The sequence below is a fragment of the Gobio gobio genome, assembly GCF_949357685.1.
Source record: "Gobio gobio genome assembly, chromosome: 13".
NCBI classification, from domain to species: Eukaryota; Metazoa; Chordata; class Actinopteri; order Cypriniformes; family Gobionidae; genus Gobio; species Gobio gobio.
This window is the reverse complement of record NC_137106.1, coordinates 1,886,297-1,898,796: the sequence shown is the minus strand read 5'-3', so window position 1 is coordinate 1,898,796 and position 12,500 is coordinate 1,886,297. Positions and strand designations below refer to the sequence as shown.

Sequence of the window (12,500 nt, the reverse complement as noted above, 5' to 3'; positions counted from 1 at the left end):
TTTTTTCTCCTGCATCCTCTTCTCCATTGTCCAGAGCTGCGCCCTCTAGTGTTCATGAGGGAATCTGCATCTTTACCTTATTATTTCAATTTTGGTATGAAGAGGTCTTTACAAAAATATTACTTTTTTGTTATAAAAAAAACAAAAACAAGCCCAGCCCAGGTGAGAAAAAGTAATGTAAAAGTAACGTAACGCATTACTTTTCTTAAAAAGTAACTCAATTAGTTACTTTTTAAGGGAGTAACGCATTATTGTAATGCATTACTTTTCAAAGTAACTTTCCCCAGCACTGGTTGTGGTTTGCTATTGGTGGATCTCATGTGAGTGAGCAGAACTGAAGTGAGGGTGAATCTGTGTCTGTCAGATGGCAGTGTCACCGAGCCTGATGTGGCGGCCAGTTTCTGTCCGGACCACAAGGCCCCCATGGTGCTGTTTCTGGACCGCGTCTACGGCATCGAGGACCAGAGCTTCCTTCTGCATCTGTTAGAGGTGGGATTCCTGCCGGACCTGAGAGCCGCCGCCTCGCTGGACACGGTCAGTTCGTCACACACACACACACACACACACACACACACACACACACACACACACACACACACACACACACACACACACACACACACACACACACACACACACACACACACACACACACACACACACACACACACACACGTAGTGTTACATGCCTGTAACTCAAGAAGTATTATCTTAATATCCTCTTAGATTCATTAGAATGGACCAAAGTGCTTTCCTTAAACATTGATCACTGAAAATGTGTCCAATTGACCAGTTTACTCCTGGAGCCGCTTTGAGATCTCCATATCTCTGGGACTGAACCATCGACGGCCTTTAAAATGAAGAAACCAAAAGAAAAGTTTATTAAGAAGCAGAATCTAGAAGGATATTGAGATATCTTTAATACTTCTGGAGTTACAGGCTCTCAAACTTGAGTCAAAGACACAGCAGAAGTGCTTCTTCCCCATGTTTGAGTGCTCACCGTTGGCATATAATGACACACAGATTGATAAAGTCAACAGATTTCACTAATAGATCCACCAATCTCTGTGTGAGAATAAAATAATGATGCTGCCATCTTTCTAAAGTCATGTTTACACCCCTGTGATTGGGCTCCAGAGCTCAGGTGGAAACTGTCATTCTGAGCCTCCTCTACTAAACTGCTCAAAAACCAAAGGTGGGTCACTTTACACACAGCTGATACTCTCTTATATTTAAAGAGGAATATCTGAAGAACCAATAATGTTGAAACTAGAAATCTATCTCAGGTTTTTCTATCAGCTCAATTGCACAGAACAGTGCCATAAATATTCATTTTCCACAGTTTGCATTCATGTAACTCAAGAAGTATTCAAGATATCTAAATATTCTTCTAGATTCTCATTCTTAATAAACTTTTCTTTTGTAATCTTCTTTTTTAAGGCCCTATATGGTTCAATCCCAGAGATATGGGGACATCAAAGCAACTCCATGGTCAAATTGTTGAATTTTACCCATTTTCAATGGTCAAGAACCAAACGTACGTCACTTTTTAAACAGCTGATAGTGTTTGTGTCTGAAGAGGAAAGTCTGAAGAATAAATAACACTGAAACTAGAGATGTGTCTTGTTTCCCTCTATCAAAACAATCAAATACAACACATCTCTCTGAGTGCCAAACACATGTTTCTGAACGCAATAAACTTTTCTTTTGCGATCTTAACTTTTAAAGGCCCTATATGGTTCAATCCCATAAATATAGGGACGTCAATGCAGTAACGTGTAGTTACGATCCTGTGTATTTGAACTCTTGGTGGCTTCAGAAGCTCTTTTGATAGAAAAACACGAGATTGATTTCTAGTTTCAACATTATTTGTTCTTCAGATATTCATCTTTAAATATAAAACAGTATCAGCTGTGTGTGAAGTGACCCACATTTGGCTTTTGACCCCTGAAGTTGACCAGTTTACTCCTGGAGCCGCTTTGAGATCTCCATATCTCTGGGACTGAACCATTGCCGGCCTTTAAAATGAAGAAACCAAAAGAAAAGTTTATTAAGAAGCAGAATCTAGAAGGATGTTCAGATATCTTTAATACTTCTGGAGTTACAGGCTCTCAAACTTGAGTCAAAGACACAGCAGAAGTGCTTCTTCCCCATGTTTGAGCGCTCACCGTTGGCATATAATGACACACAGATTGATAAAGTCAACAGATTTCACTAATAGATCCACCAATCTCTGTGTGAGAATAAAATAATGATGCTGCCATCTTTCTAAAGTCATGTTTACACGCCTGTGATTGGGCTCCAGAGCTCAGGTGGAAACTGTCATTCTGAGCCTCCTCTACACAACAGAGATTACTCCGTCAACACACATCTGAGACATTCACTATTCTGCCTTTATCACTGTTTATCTTTGACTTTATGCTGAACAAACATCAACACAATCACACATTTGAGCTGGGGAAGTTTGGTTTAGTGACACCAAATCTCTTTTAGACACAAAACAGAACATATGGCTTTCCTGTAGCTTAAACAGTAGAGTGTGGCGCTAGCAACGCCAAGGTCATGGGTTCGATTCCCAGGGAAAGCAAGAATTGACGAAATGTAAAATGTGTACCTTGAATGCAATGTAAGTCGCTTTGGATAAAAGCATCTGCCAAATGCATAAATGTAAATGTAAATGTAAATATTTGTGTTAGCTGGGTCTACTCCTGTGGTTCCTCTGTTGGACACCTGTGTGAACATCACCACAACAAACAACTCTTCTCTTGCTCATCCTGGTCTTCTGTTCCTTCCCAGGAGGCTTTGCGCACCACTGAGACGGCTCTGGCCATGAACAGGTACATCGGTTCGGCCATGCTGCCGCTGCTCAGCCGCTGCGCGCCGCACTTCTCCGGCACCGAGCATCACGCCGTGCTCATCGACTCCACCCTCTACACCATCTACCGCCTGTCCAAGGGCTGCTCGCTCACCAAAGCCCAGCGCGATGCCATCGAGGAGTGCCTACTGGCCGTCTGCAAGTGCGTACTGGCTCATGCCACCCCGTCAGGTTTATGAGTGACCAGCTGTACTTGAGCCCTTAAAGGGTTAGTTCACCCAAAAATGTAAATTCTGTCATTAATTCCTCACCCTCATGTGGTTGGACACCCGTCAGACCTCCGTTCATCTTCAGACACAAATGAAGATATTTTAGTGTAAAGCTGATGCTGAGAAAGGCTTCAGATAGGCCTCCATTGGCATTCAGTACATTTACACTCACAAGACCCATAAAAGGCACTAAAAACGTCATTACAAAGTCCATCTCACCACAGTGACTCTACAATCATTCTACGATGCGGCTACAATAGTTTTTGTGCGCCAAAAAAAATCAAAATAACACCTTTATCCAGCTTGTTCTTGTCTTCCGTGTGTGTCTCCACGACGCATGCGTGAGAATATGAGCAGATCCGGCGTTCGGACACATGACCCAGAAGAGATTTGTTTACGAGCAGAGGAAGACGCGCATATCTCAGCTGTTGAATTCTACACTGATCGTGCTTTAGGTCTCGGCGTAGTTCTCAAAATGGGGCTTAAGTGGCATTTCATGGATTCCCGAACGCCGGATCTGCTCATATTCTCACACATGCGTCGTGGAGACACACACGGAAGACAAGAACAAGTTGGATAAAGTCGTTATTTTGATTTTTTTTTTCTCGCACAAAAACTATTGTCGTCACATCGTAAAATTATTGTAGAGTCACTGTGGTGAGATGGACTTTGTAACGACGTTTTTAGTGCCTTTTATGGGTCTTGTGAGTGTAAATGTACTGAATGCCAATGGAGGCCTATCTGAAGCCTTTCTCAGCATCAGCTTTACACTAAAATATCTTCATTTGTGTCTGAAGATGAACGGAGGTCTGACGGGTGTCCAACCACATGAGGGTGAGGAATTAATGACAGAATTTACATTTTTGGGTGAACTAACCCTTTAACACCTCGTTTGAGTTTAATAATCCTCCTGACTCTGAGAGTGGCAGACACACTACAGCTGTGACAGAAGAATTATATTGTTGGAATAATTTTCAGAGCGATTGTTTTTCCAGCGGATGAACGATAAAACAGCCATTCAGAATCCATCCTGTATTAAAGAGCTGGAGCATTTAAAGAGACAGACGACAAAACTGTAGTTTCACTATAGCTATCGGTAAAGATGTCGTTATAGTTATAACTATAGTTATTGTAGTTTTGTTATAGTTATTGTTAGTTATCGCTATAATTATCGTTGTAGTTTCATTAGTTATCGCTATAGTTATCGTTGTAGTTTCTGTAGTTATTGTTATCGTTGTAGTTTCATTAGTTATCGCTATAGTTATCGTTGTAGTTTCAGTAGTTATTGTTATCGTTATAGTTTCATTATAGTTATCGCTATAGTTATCATTGTAGTTTCAGTAGTTATCGTTATAGTTTCATTATAGTTATTGCTATAGTTATCGTTGTAGTTTCAGTAGTTATTGTTATCGTTATAGTTTCATTATAGTTATCGCTATAGTTATCATTGTAGTTTCAGTAGTTATTGTTATCGCTATAGTTATTGTGATAGTTATACTTATCGCTATAGTTATCGTTGTAGTTTTAGTAGTTATTGTTATCGCTATTGTTATCGTTGTCGTTTCAGTAGTTATTGTTATCGCTATACACTAAATTTTTAAACTAAACATCGAAATAAATCGAATTAATAAACTAAATTAACCATATAAACTAAATTACTGATCTAATTACTGATCTAAAGCCCACACTGTCACTGTATGATAATTGAAATTAACTGATGACATCAGCGTTTTCTCCAGAATGGCTGAATAAAATTATGCTGCATTATTTTAAAGCTGCTTTGAAACAATCTGCATTGTTAAAAGCGCTATATAAATAAAGTTGACTATAGTTAGTTATAGTTATTGTAATAGTTATACTTATAGCTATAGTTATCGTTATAGTTTCATTAGTTATCGCTATAGTTATCGTTGTAGTTTCAGTAGTTATTGTTATCGTTATAGTTGCATTATAGCTATCGCTATAGTTATCATTGTAGTTTCAGTAGTTGTTGTTATCGCTATAGTTAGTTATAGTTATTGTGATAGTTATACTTATCGCTATAGTTATCGTTGTAGTTTCATTAGTTATCGCTATAGTTATCGTTGTAGTTTCAGTATTATTGTTATCGTTATAGTTTCATTATAGTTATCGCTATAGTTATTGTTGTAGTTTCAGTAGTTATAGTTATCGCTTTAGTTAGTTATAAATATTATTGTAGTTTTGTTATAGTTATTGTTAGTTATCGTTGTTGTTTCATTAGTTATCATTATAGTTTCATTATAGTTATCGCTATAGTTGGTTATAGTTATCGTGATAATTATAGTTATCGCTATAGTTAGTTATTGTGATAGTTAGTTAGTTATAGTTATTGTGATAGCTATCGTTATAGTTAGTTATACGTAGTTATCATGATAATTATAGTTATCGCTATAGTTAGTTATAGTTATCGCTATAGTTATCGCTATAGTTGGTTATAGTTATTGTGATTGTTAGTTATAGCTATCATTGTAGTTTTGTTATAGTTATTGTTAGTTAGTTATTGTTATAGTTATAGTTAACTTTATAGTTTTACTATAGTTATCGCTATAGTTAGTTATAGTTACGATGTAGTTTCATCAATTATTGTTATACAACCCCAAATGAGAAAAAGTTGGGACAGTATGGAAAACGCAAATAAATAAAAAAAGAAGTGATTTCTAAATTTGCTTTGACTTGTATTTCATTGCAGACAATATGAACACAAAATATTTCATGTTTTGTCTGGTCAACTTCATGTCATTTGTAAATATGCATCCTTTCCTGTCATTCAGACCTGCAACAAGGGTCAAGGGCTCAAGGGTCTTGAGAGTGTAAAGTTGAGCCAATGGAGGCCTTTCAGAGCATCAGATTTACACTAAAATATCTTCATTTGTGTCTGAAGATGAACGGAGGTCTGACGGGTGTCCAACCACATGAGGCTCAGTCATTAATGACACAATTTACATTTTTGGGTGAACTAACCCTTTAACCATTTTACCTCATTACTAGCCCTAAATTGCTCCTGTCCCAACTTTTTTTGAAATGTGTTGCAGGTCTGAATGACAGGAAAGGATGCATATTTACAAATGACATGAAGTTGACCAGACGAAACATGAAATATTTTGTGTTCATATTGTCTGCAATGAAATACAAGTCAAAGTAAATTTAGAAATCACTTCTTTTTTTATTTATTTGCGTTTTCCATACCGTCCCAACTTTTTCTGATTTGGGGTTGTATATATCATTGTAGTTTTGTTAATTAACGTTATATTTTCATTAGTTATTGTTAGTTATTGTCGTAGTTTCATAATAGTTATCACTATAGTTATTGTTCCTGTAGAGGTGCGCTGTGCCTCTGACAGCGGTTCATAATCAGCCAGTTGAGAGTGTGTGTGTGTGTGTGTGTGTGTGTGTGTGTGTGTGTGTGTGTGTGTGTGCTCCAGGTACCTCAGACCGTCCATGCTGCAGCATCTCCTGCGTCGGCTGGTGTTTGACGTGCCGCTGTTGTCTGAGTACTGTAAGATGCCTCTGAAGGTGAGCAGCGTCTGATCATCTCATGCGTGACAGAGATTGTGATTATGCTTTCATTACACCGCTGTCTCTGTAGATTTGAGTTTTACTTCCCTCAGTTATTCTGCACTGACTCCGCCCCTTCTGTCACTTTGAGTATGTTTCTGTGAAAGCGTCATGAGTCTGATTAGCTGATCACACACGGATCAAGTGTTTTTATATGTTGTGTGTGTCGCAGTTGTTGACCAATCATTACGAGCAGAACTGGAAGTATTACTGCCTGCCGTCCGGATGGGGCAGTTATGGTCTGGCGTCTGAGGAGGAGCTCCTGCTCACCAAGAAGATCTTCTGGGGAATCTTTGATTCTCTGTCTCAGAAGGTGAACAGGGGTATTCGTTTGTGATTGTTGGGTTATGCTGGGTCGTTCTGTGGCTGTTCACTACCGGTCAAAAGCAGAGGTGGACAAACTACACAACTCCATTACTTGAGTGAAAGTAAATGGTCAAATATTACTCTGTTACAAGGGAAAGTTGTTAAAAACTATTTTTACTTAAGTAAAAGTACAGAAGTACTTGCTTTTAAAAGTACGTAAGTATCAAAAGTAAATTTCCTTTTTTATGTCAATGCATTGTTTTATTATTGTTGCATTGTTGTATAAATGCACGCTATGCCATGGTGGTTTAAGCCAGTCAGTGATGCTCCATACGACCACCTTAAACTCATTTAAATACTTAAAAGTTACAAAGCTTTTTACAAAGCTGCTGTCACTTTAAGGCAGAATGCACAAATCCTACACACTGATACACATCCGATATTCCCCCAACTGTTTACCTTCACTTAAAGGGTTAGTTCACCCAAAAATGTAAATTGTGTCATTAATGACTGAGCCTCATGTGGTTGGCCACCCGTCAGACCTCCGTTCATCTTCAGACACAAATGAAGATATTTTAGTGTAAATCTGATGCTCTGAAAGGCCTCCATTGGCTCAATGGCACGTTACAATCTTAAAAGACACACTAAAAAGACACTAAAGACGTCATTACAAAGTCCATCTCACTACAGTGGTTCTAAAATAACTTTATGAATCGGCGACAATAGTTTTTGTGCGCAGAAAAAACCCTAAATAACGACTTACATAGTGATGACGATTTCAAAACACGGCCTAATGAAGCTTCGAAGCGTTATGAATCAGTGAGTCGATTCATGATTCGGATCGCATGTCAAAACGCCAAACTGCTGAAATTTGGCGATTCAAACCGCTGATTCGACTCACTGATTCATAACGCTTCAAACTGCTGAATCGACTCACTGATTCATAACGCTTCAAACTGCTGAATCGACTCACTGATTCATAACGCTTCAAAGCTTCATGAGGCCGTGTTTTGAAATCGTCATCACTATGTAAGTCGTTATTTAGGGTTTTTTGCGCACAAAAACTATTTTCGCCGTTATTGTAGAGCCGCTGTAGTGAGATGGACTTTGTAACTTTAGTCTTTAGTGTCTTTTAAGGGTCTTGAGAGTGTAAAGTTGAGCCAATGGAGGCCTTTCAGAGCATCAGATTTACACTAAAATATCTTCATTTGTGTCTGAAGATGAACGGAGGTCTGACGGGTGTCCAACCACATGAGGCTCAGTCATTAATGACACAATTTACATTTTTGGGTGAACTAACCCTTTAAGTGCAGTACTCAAGTAAATGTAATTTGTTACTGTCCACCTCTGAAGTTTGGGGTCAGTGACCCCACACTCTTGCCCCGTTGGTTTGTGTCTTTGACGCGGTGGATGTGTGTGTGCAGAAGTACGAGCCGGATCTGTTTAAGATGGCCATGCCGTGTCTGAGTGCCATCGCTGGAGCTCTGCCGCCCGACTACATCGACTCGACGCTCAGCACCATGCTGGAGAAGCAGGTGTCTGTGGACACACAGGGAAACTTCGACCCCAGGCCCATAAACACAGCCAAGTACGTGCGTTTGAGCCTGAGACTAAGCCACAGATTATCTGAAGTCTTTCTAGAAAACAAACAAACTAAAAAACATTATCTTGGGGATCTTATGTGAATTATTTTTGTGAAATAGATCTAGCTCCTGGTGCATTAGAGCTACAGTTAGCATCAAGCTACATAACACAATATAAACGATTAAAATTACACTTTCCCTCAAAACTCACTTTAGACACAATTGAGTGTTTGTATTAGCTTCCTGTCACGATATAATGTGGATTTCAGTCATATAATGATGTTATATTAGCATTTTATATGAATTCTCATGTGACTGACTCTCCTCGTTTCCTCTCGCAGCATCTGCCTCCCTGAGAAGCTGGAGTTCATCGCAAACAAATACGCAGAACATTCCCATGAGAAATGGGCTGCTGAGAAGGTGAGGCGATGAAACGCCAGATCCTCTCACATGTCACACAGTTGATCAGTGACGAACATGAATCAGGGCAGAACCTCAGTGTGTGATAGAATACAGTTAGAATGACTACAATTCAAGATATCAGGGAAACAATGCCCTGCATGAGTTTACGTCTCATATTTATATCATATGATATAGTAGAGCAATATCACACGAGTGCAAATGTGATATGGTGTTATATTTTAGACACAATATGTGGAGCATGTATTTGGTGTATTTGTGGCAATAACCAACAATATATTGTATCGATTTTACTTTTATGCCAAAAATCATTACGATATTAAAACCACACTACACTAAGCCACATATTATCTGAAGTCTCTCTAGAAAACAAACTAAAAAGCATTATCTTGGGGATCTGATGTGAATTATTTTTGTGAAATAGATCTAGCTCCTGGTGCATTAGAGCTACAGTTACCATTAAGCTACACAACACAATATAAGCGATTCAAATTACACTTTCACTCAAAGCTCACTTTAGACACCATTGAGTGTTTGTATTAGCTTCCTGTCGCAATATAATGTGGATTTCAGTCATATAATGATGTTAAAGTATGTTATATTAGCATTTTATATTGATCATTCAATGACTTGTTGATAACGAGAGCCGTTTACTTTATTCCTGAATGAATCAGCCATTTGATCAAATCGAATTAATCAATGATTTGTTCATAAATAGAGCCGTTTACTTTATTCCTGAATGAATCAGCCGTTTGAATGAATCAAATGAATCAATGATTTGTTCATAAATAGAGCCGTTTACTTAATTCCTGAATGAATCAGCCGTTTGAATGAATCAAATGAATCAATGATTTGTTCATAAATAGAGCCGTTTACTCCATTCCTGAATGAATCAGCCGTTTGAATGAATCAAATGAATCAATTATTTGTTCATAAATAGAGCCGTTTACTTCATTCCTGAATGAATCAGCCATTTGAACGAATCAAATGAATCAATGATTTGTTCATAAATAGAGCCGTTTACTTTATTCCTGAATTAATCAGCCGTTTGAATGAATCAAATGAATCAATGATTTGTTCATAAATAGAGCCGTTTACTTTATACCTGAATGAATCAGCCATTTGAACGAATCAAATGAATCAATGATTTGTTCATAAATAGAGCCGTTTACTTAATTCCTGAATGAATCAGACATTTGAATGAATCAAATGAATCAATGATTTGTTCATAAATAGAGCCGTTTACTTTATTCCTGAATTAATCAGCCGTTTGAATGAATCAAATGAATCAATGATTTGTTCATAAATAGAGCCGTTTACTTTATTCCTGAATGAATCAGCCATTTGAACGAATCAAATGAATCAATGATTTGTTCATAAATAGAGCCGTTTACTTAATTCCTGAATGAATCAGACATTTGAATGAATCAAATGAATCAATGATTTGTTCATAAATAGAGCCGTTTACTTCATTCCTGAATGAATCAGCCATTTGAATGAATCAAATGAATCAATGATTTGTTCATAAATAGAGCCGTTTACTTCATTCCTGAATGAATCAGCCATTTGAATGAATCAAATGAATCAATGATTTGTTCATAAATAGAGCCGTTTACTTTATTCCTGAATGATTCAGCCATTTGAACGAATCAAATGAATCAATGATTTGTTCATAAATAGAGCCGTTTACTTCATTCCTGAATGAATCAGCAGTGTTGGGCACGTTACTTTAAAAAAGTAATTAGTTATAGTTACTAGTTACTTCTTACAAATAGTAACTGAGTTAGTAACTGAGTTACATCATTATAAAAGTAACTAATTACCAGGGAAAGTAATTACTGCGTTACTTTTTTTTTTTTTCAAATGTTCAAATATGTCAAATAACTTGGATGCCCCCAATATTAGATATGTTAAATGAATGAATTGGACACTAAATAGAATAAATTATTATTATAAAACATTGTACATTAATGTACACTATTGTAATGTTACTGTGGGAAAATGTAAGAGACACCTATCAAATTCAATGCATTATTGTAAATATTATCAGTAGGCCTACTATAGTGTAAATATTGTGTAAATATTATCAGTACTATACTTTCCTTTGGTAGTGGAGCTCACATTATCACCTGGGTTTTTAGCCACTAATTTTGTGGCATATGATGATGTGAGGCGCTTCAGAATCACTTGCCACCGGCGTGGAGAGACTCTTTCTTCCTGGGCATAAGTTGCATGCTACATACATATTCTTACCTTTCACCTCAACGAGGGAAAAGTAGCGCTTATACTTCCAGTTTGCGAAAGCTACCTTTGAAGTCGTTGGACCATCGCTGAATGTGCATATGCGTGTGCGTCATTGGTGTGTGTGTGTGTGTGTGAACCATAGACCGTGAAAAAAATAGGTGTGAACTCAACCTATCAACTTCAACCTTGTCTCCCACCCACCAATCATCATCAGTTATGTGCACCACCGCACCCACCCCCAACACGAATGGCTGGTGCGCGCGCGCGCACACACACACACACACACACACACACGTTGCAGGTCCGACTGACAGAGAGCCTGTTCGGATGAAAAGCGCTTCAGTGAGCTCAATTATAGTAACGCGACTAACGCCGCATTTTTTGCCCTCAGTAACGCTAACGGCGTTGTAACGGGAGGAACAGTAATTCGTTTGATTACTCGTTACTGAAAAAAATAATTCCGTTAGTAACGCCGTTTATCTGTAACGCCGTTATTCCCATCACTGTGAATCAGCCATTTGAACGAATCAAATGAATCAATGATTTGTTCATAAATAGAGCCGTTTACTTCATTGCTGAATGAATCACACATTTGAATGAATCAAATGAATCAATGATTTGTTCATAAATAGAGCCGTTTACTTCATTGCTGAATGAATCACACATTTGAATGAATCAAATGAATCAATGATTTGTTCATAAATAGAGCCGTTTACTTCATTGCTGAATGAATCACACATTTGAATGAATCAAATGAATCAATGATTTGTTCATAAATAGAGCCGTTTACTTCATTGCTGAATGAATCACACATTTGAATGAATCAAATGAATCAATGATTTGTTCATAAATAGAGCCGTTTACTTCATTCCTGAATGAATCAGCCATTTGAATGAATCAAATGAATCAATGATTTGTTCATAAATAGAGCCGTTTACTTCATTCCTGAATGAATCAGCCATTTGAATGAATCAAATGAATCAATGATTTGTTCATAAATAGAGCCGTTTACTTCATTCCTGAATGAATCAGCCGTTTGAACGAATTTAATGAATCAATGATTTGTTCATAAATAGAGCCGTTTACTTAATTCCTGAATGAATCAGCCATTTGAATGAATCAAATGAATCAATGATTTGTTCATAAATAGAGCCGTTTACTTAATTCCTGAATGAATCAGACATTTGAATGAATCAAATGAATCAATGATTTGTTCATAAATAGAGCCGTTTACTTCATTCCTGAATGAATCAGCCATTTGAATGAATCAAATGAATCAATGATTTG

At 37.6% G+C, this 12,500-nt stretch overlaps 1 protein-coding gene across 1 annotated transcript in view; it reads left to right on the top strand.

The window, feature by feature from the left end:
- LOC307136190 (ryanodine receptor 3-like) overlaps positions 1-12,500 on the top strand; it is a 307,469-nt gene that overhangs the window by 125,780 nt on the left and 169,189 nt on the right. The window contains exons 30-35 of the mRNA XM_079832979.1: positions 365-534; positions 2,797-3,017; positions 6,528-6,618; positions 6,833-6,973; positions 8,391-8,554; positions 8,891-8,969. Coding sequence (XP_079689105.1) covers positions 365-534; positions 2,797-3,017; positions 6,528-6,618; positions 6,833-6,973; positions 8,391-8,554; positions 8,891-8,969 — 866 coding nt within the window. The remainder of the gene's footprint in view (positions 1-364; positions 535-2,796; positions 3,018-6,527; positions 6,619-6,832; positions 6,974-8,390; positions 8,555-8,890; positions 8,970-12,500) is intronic.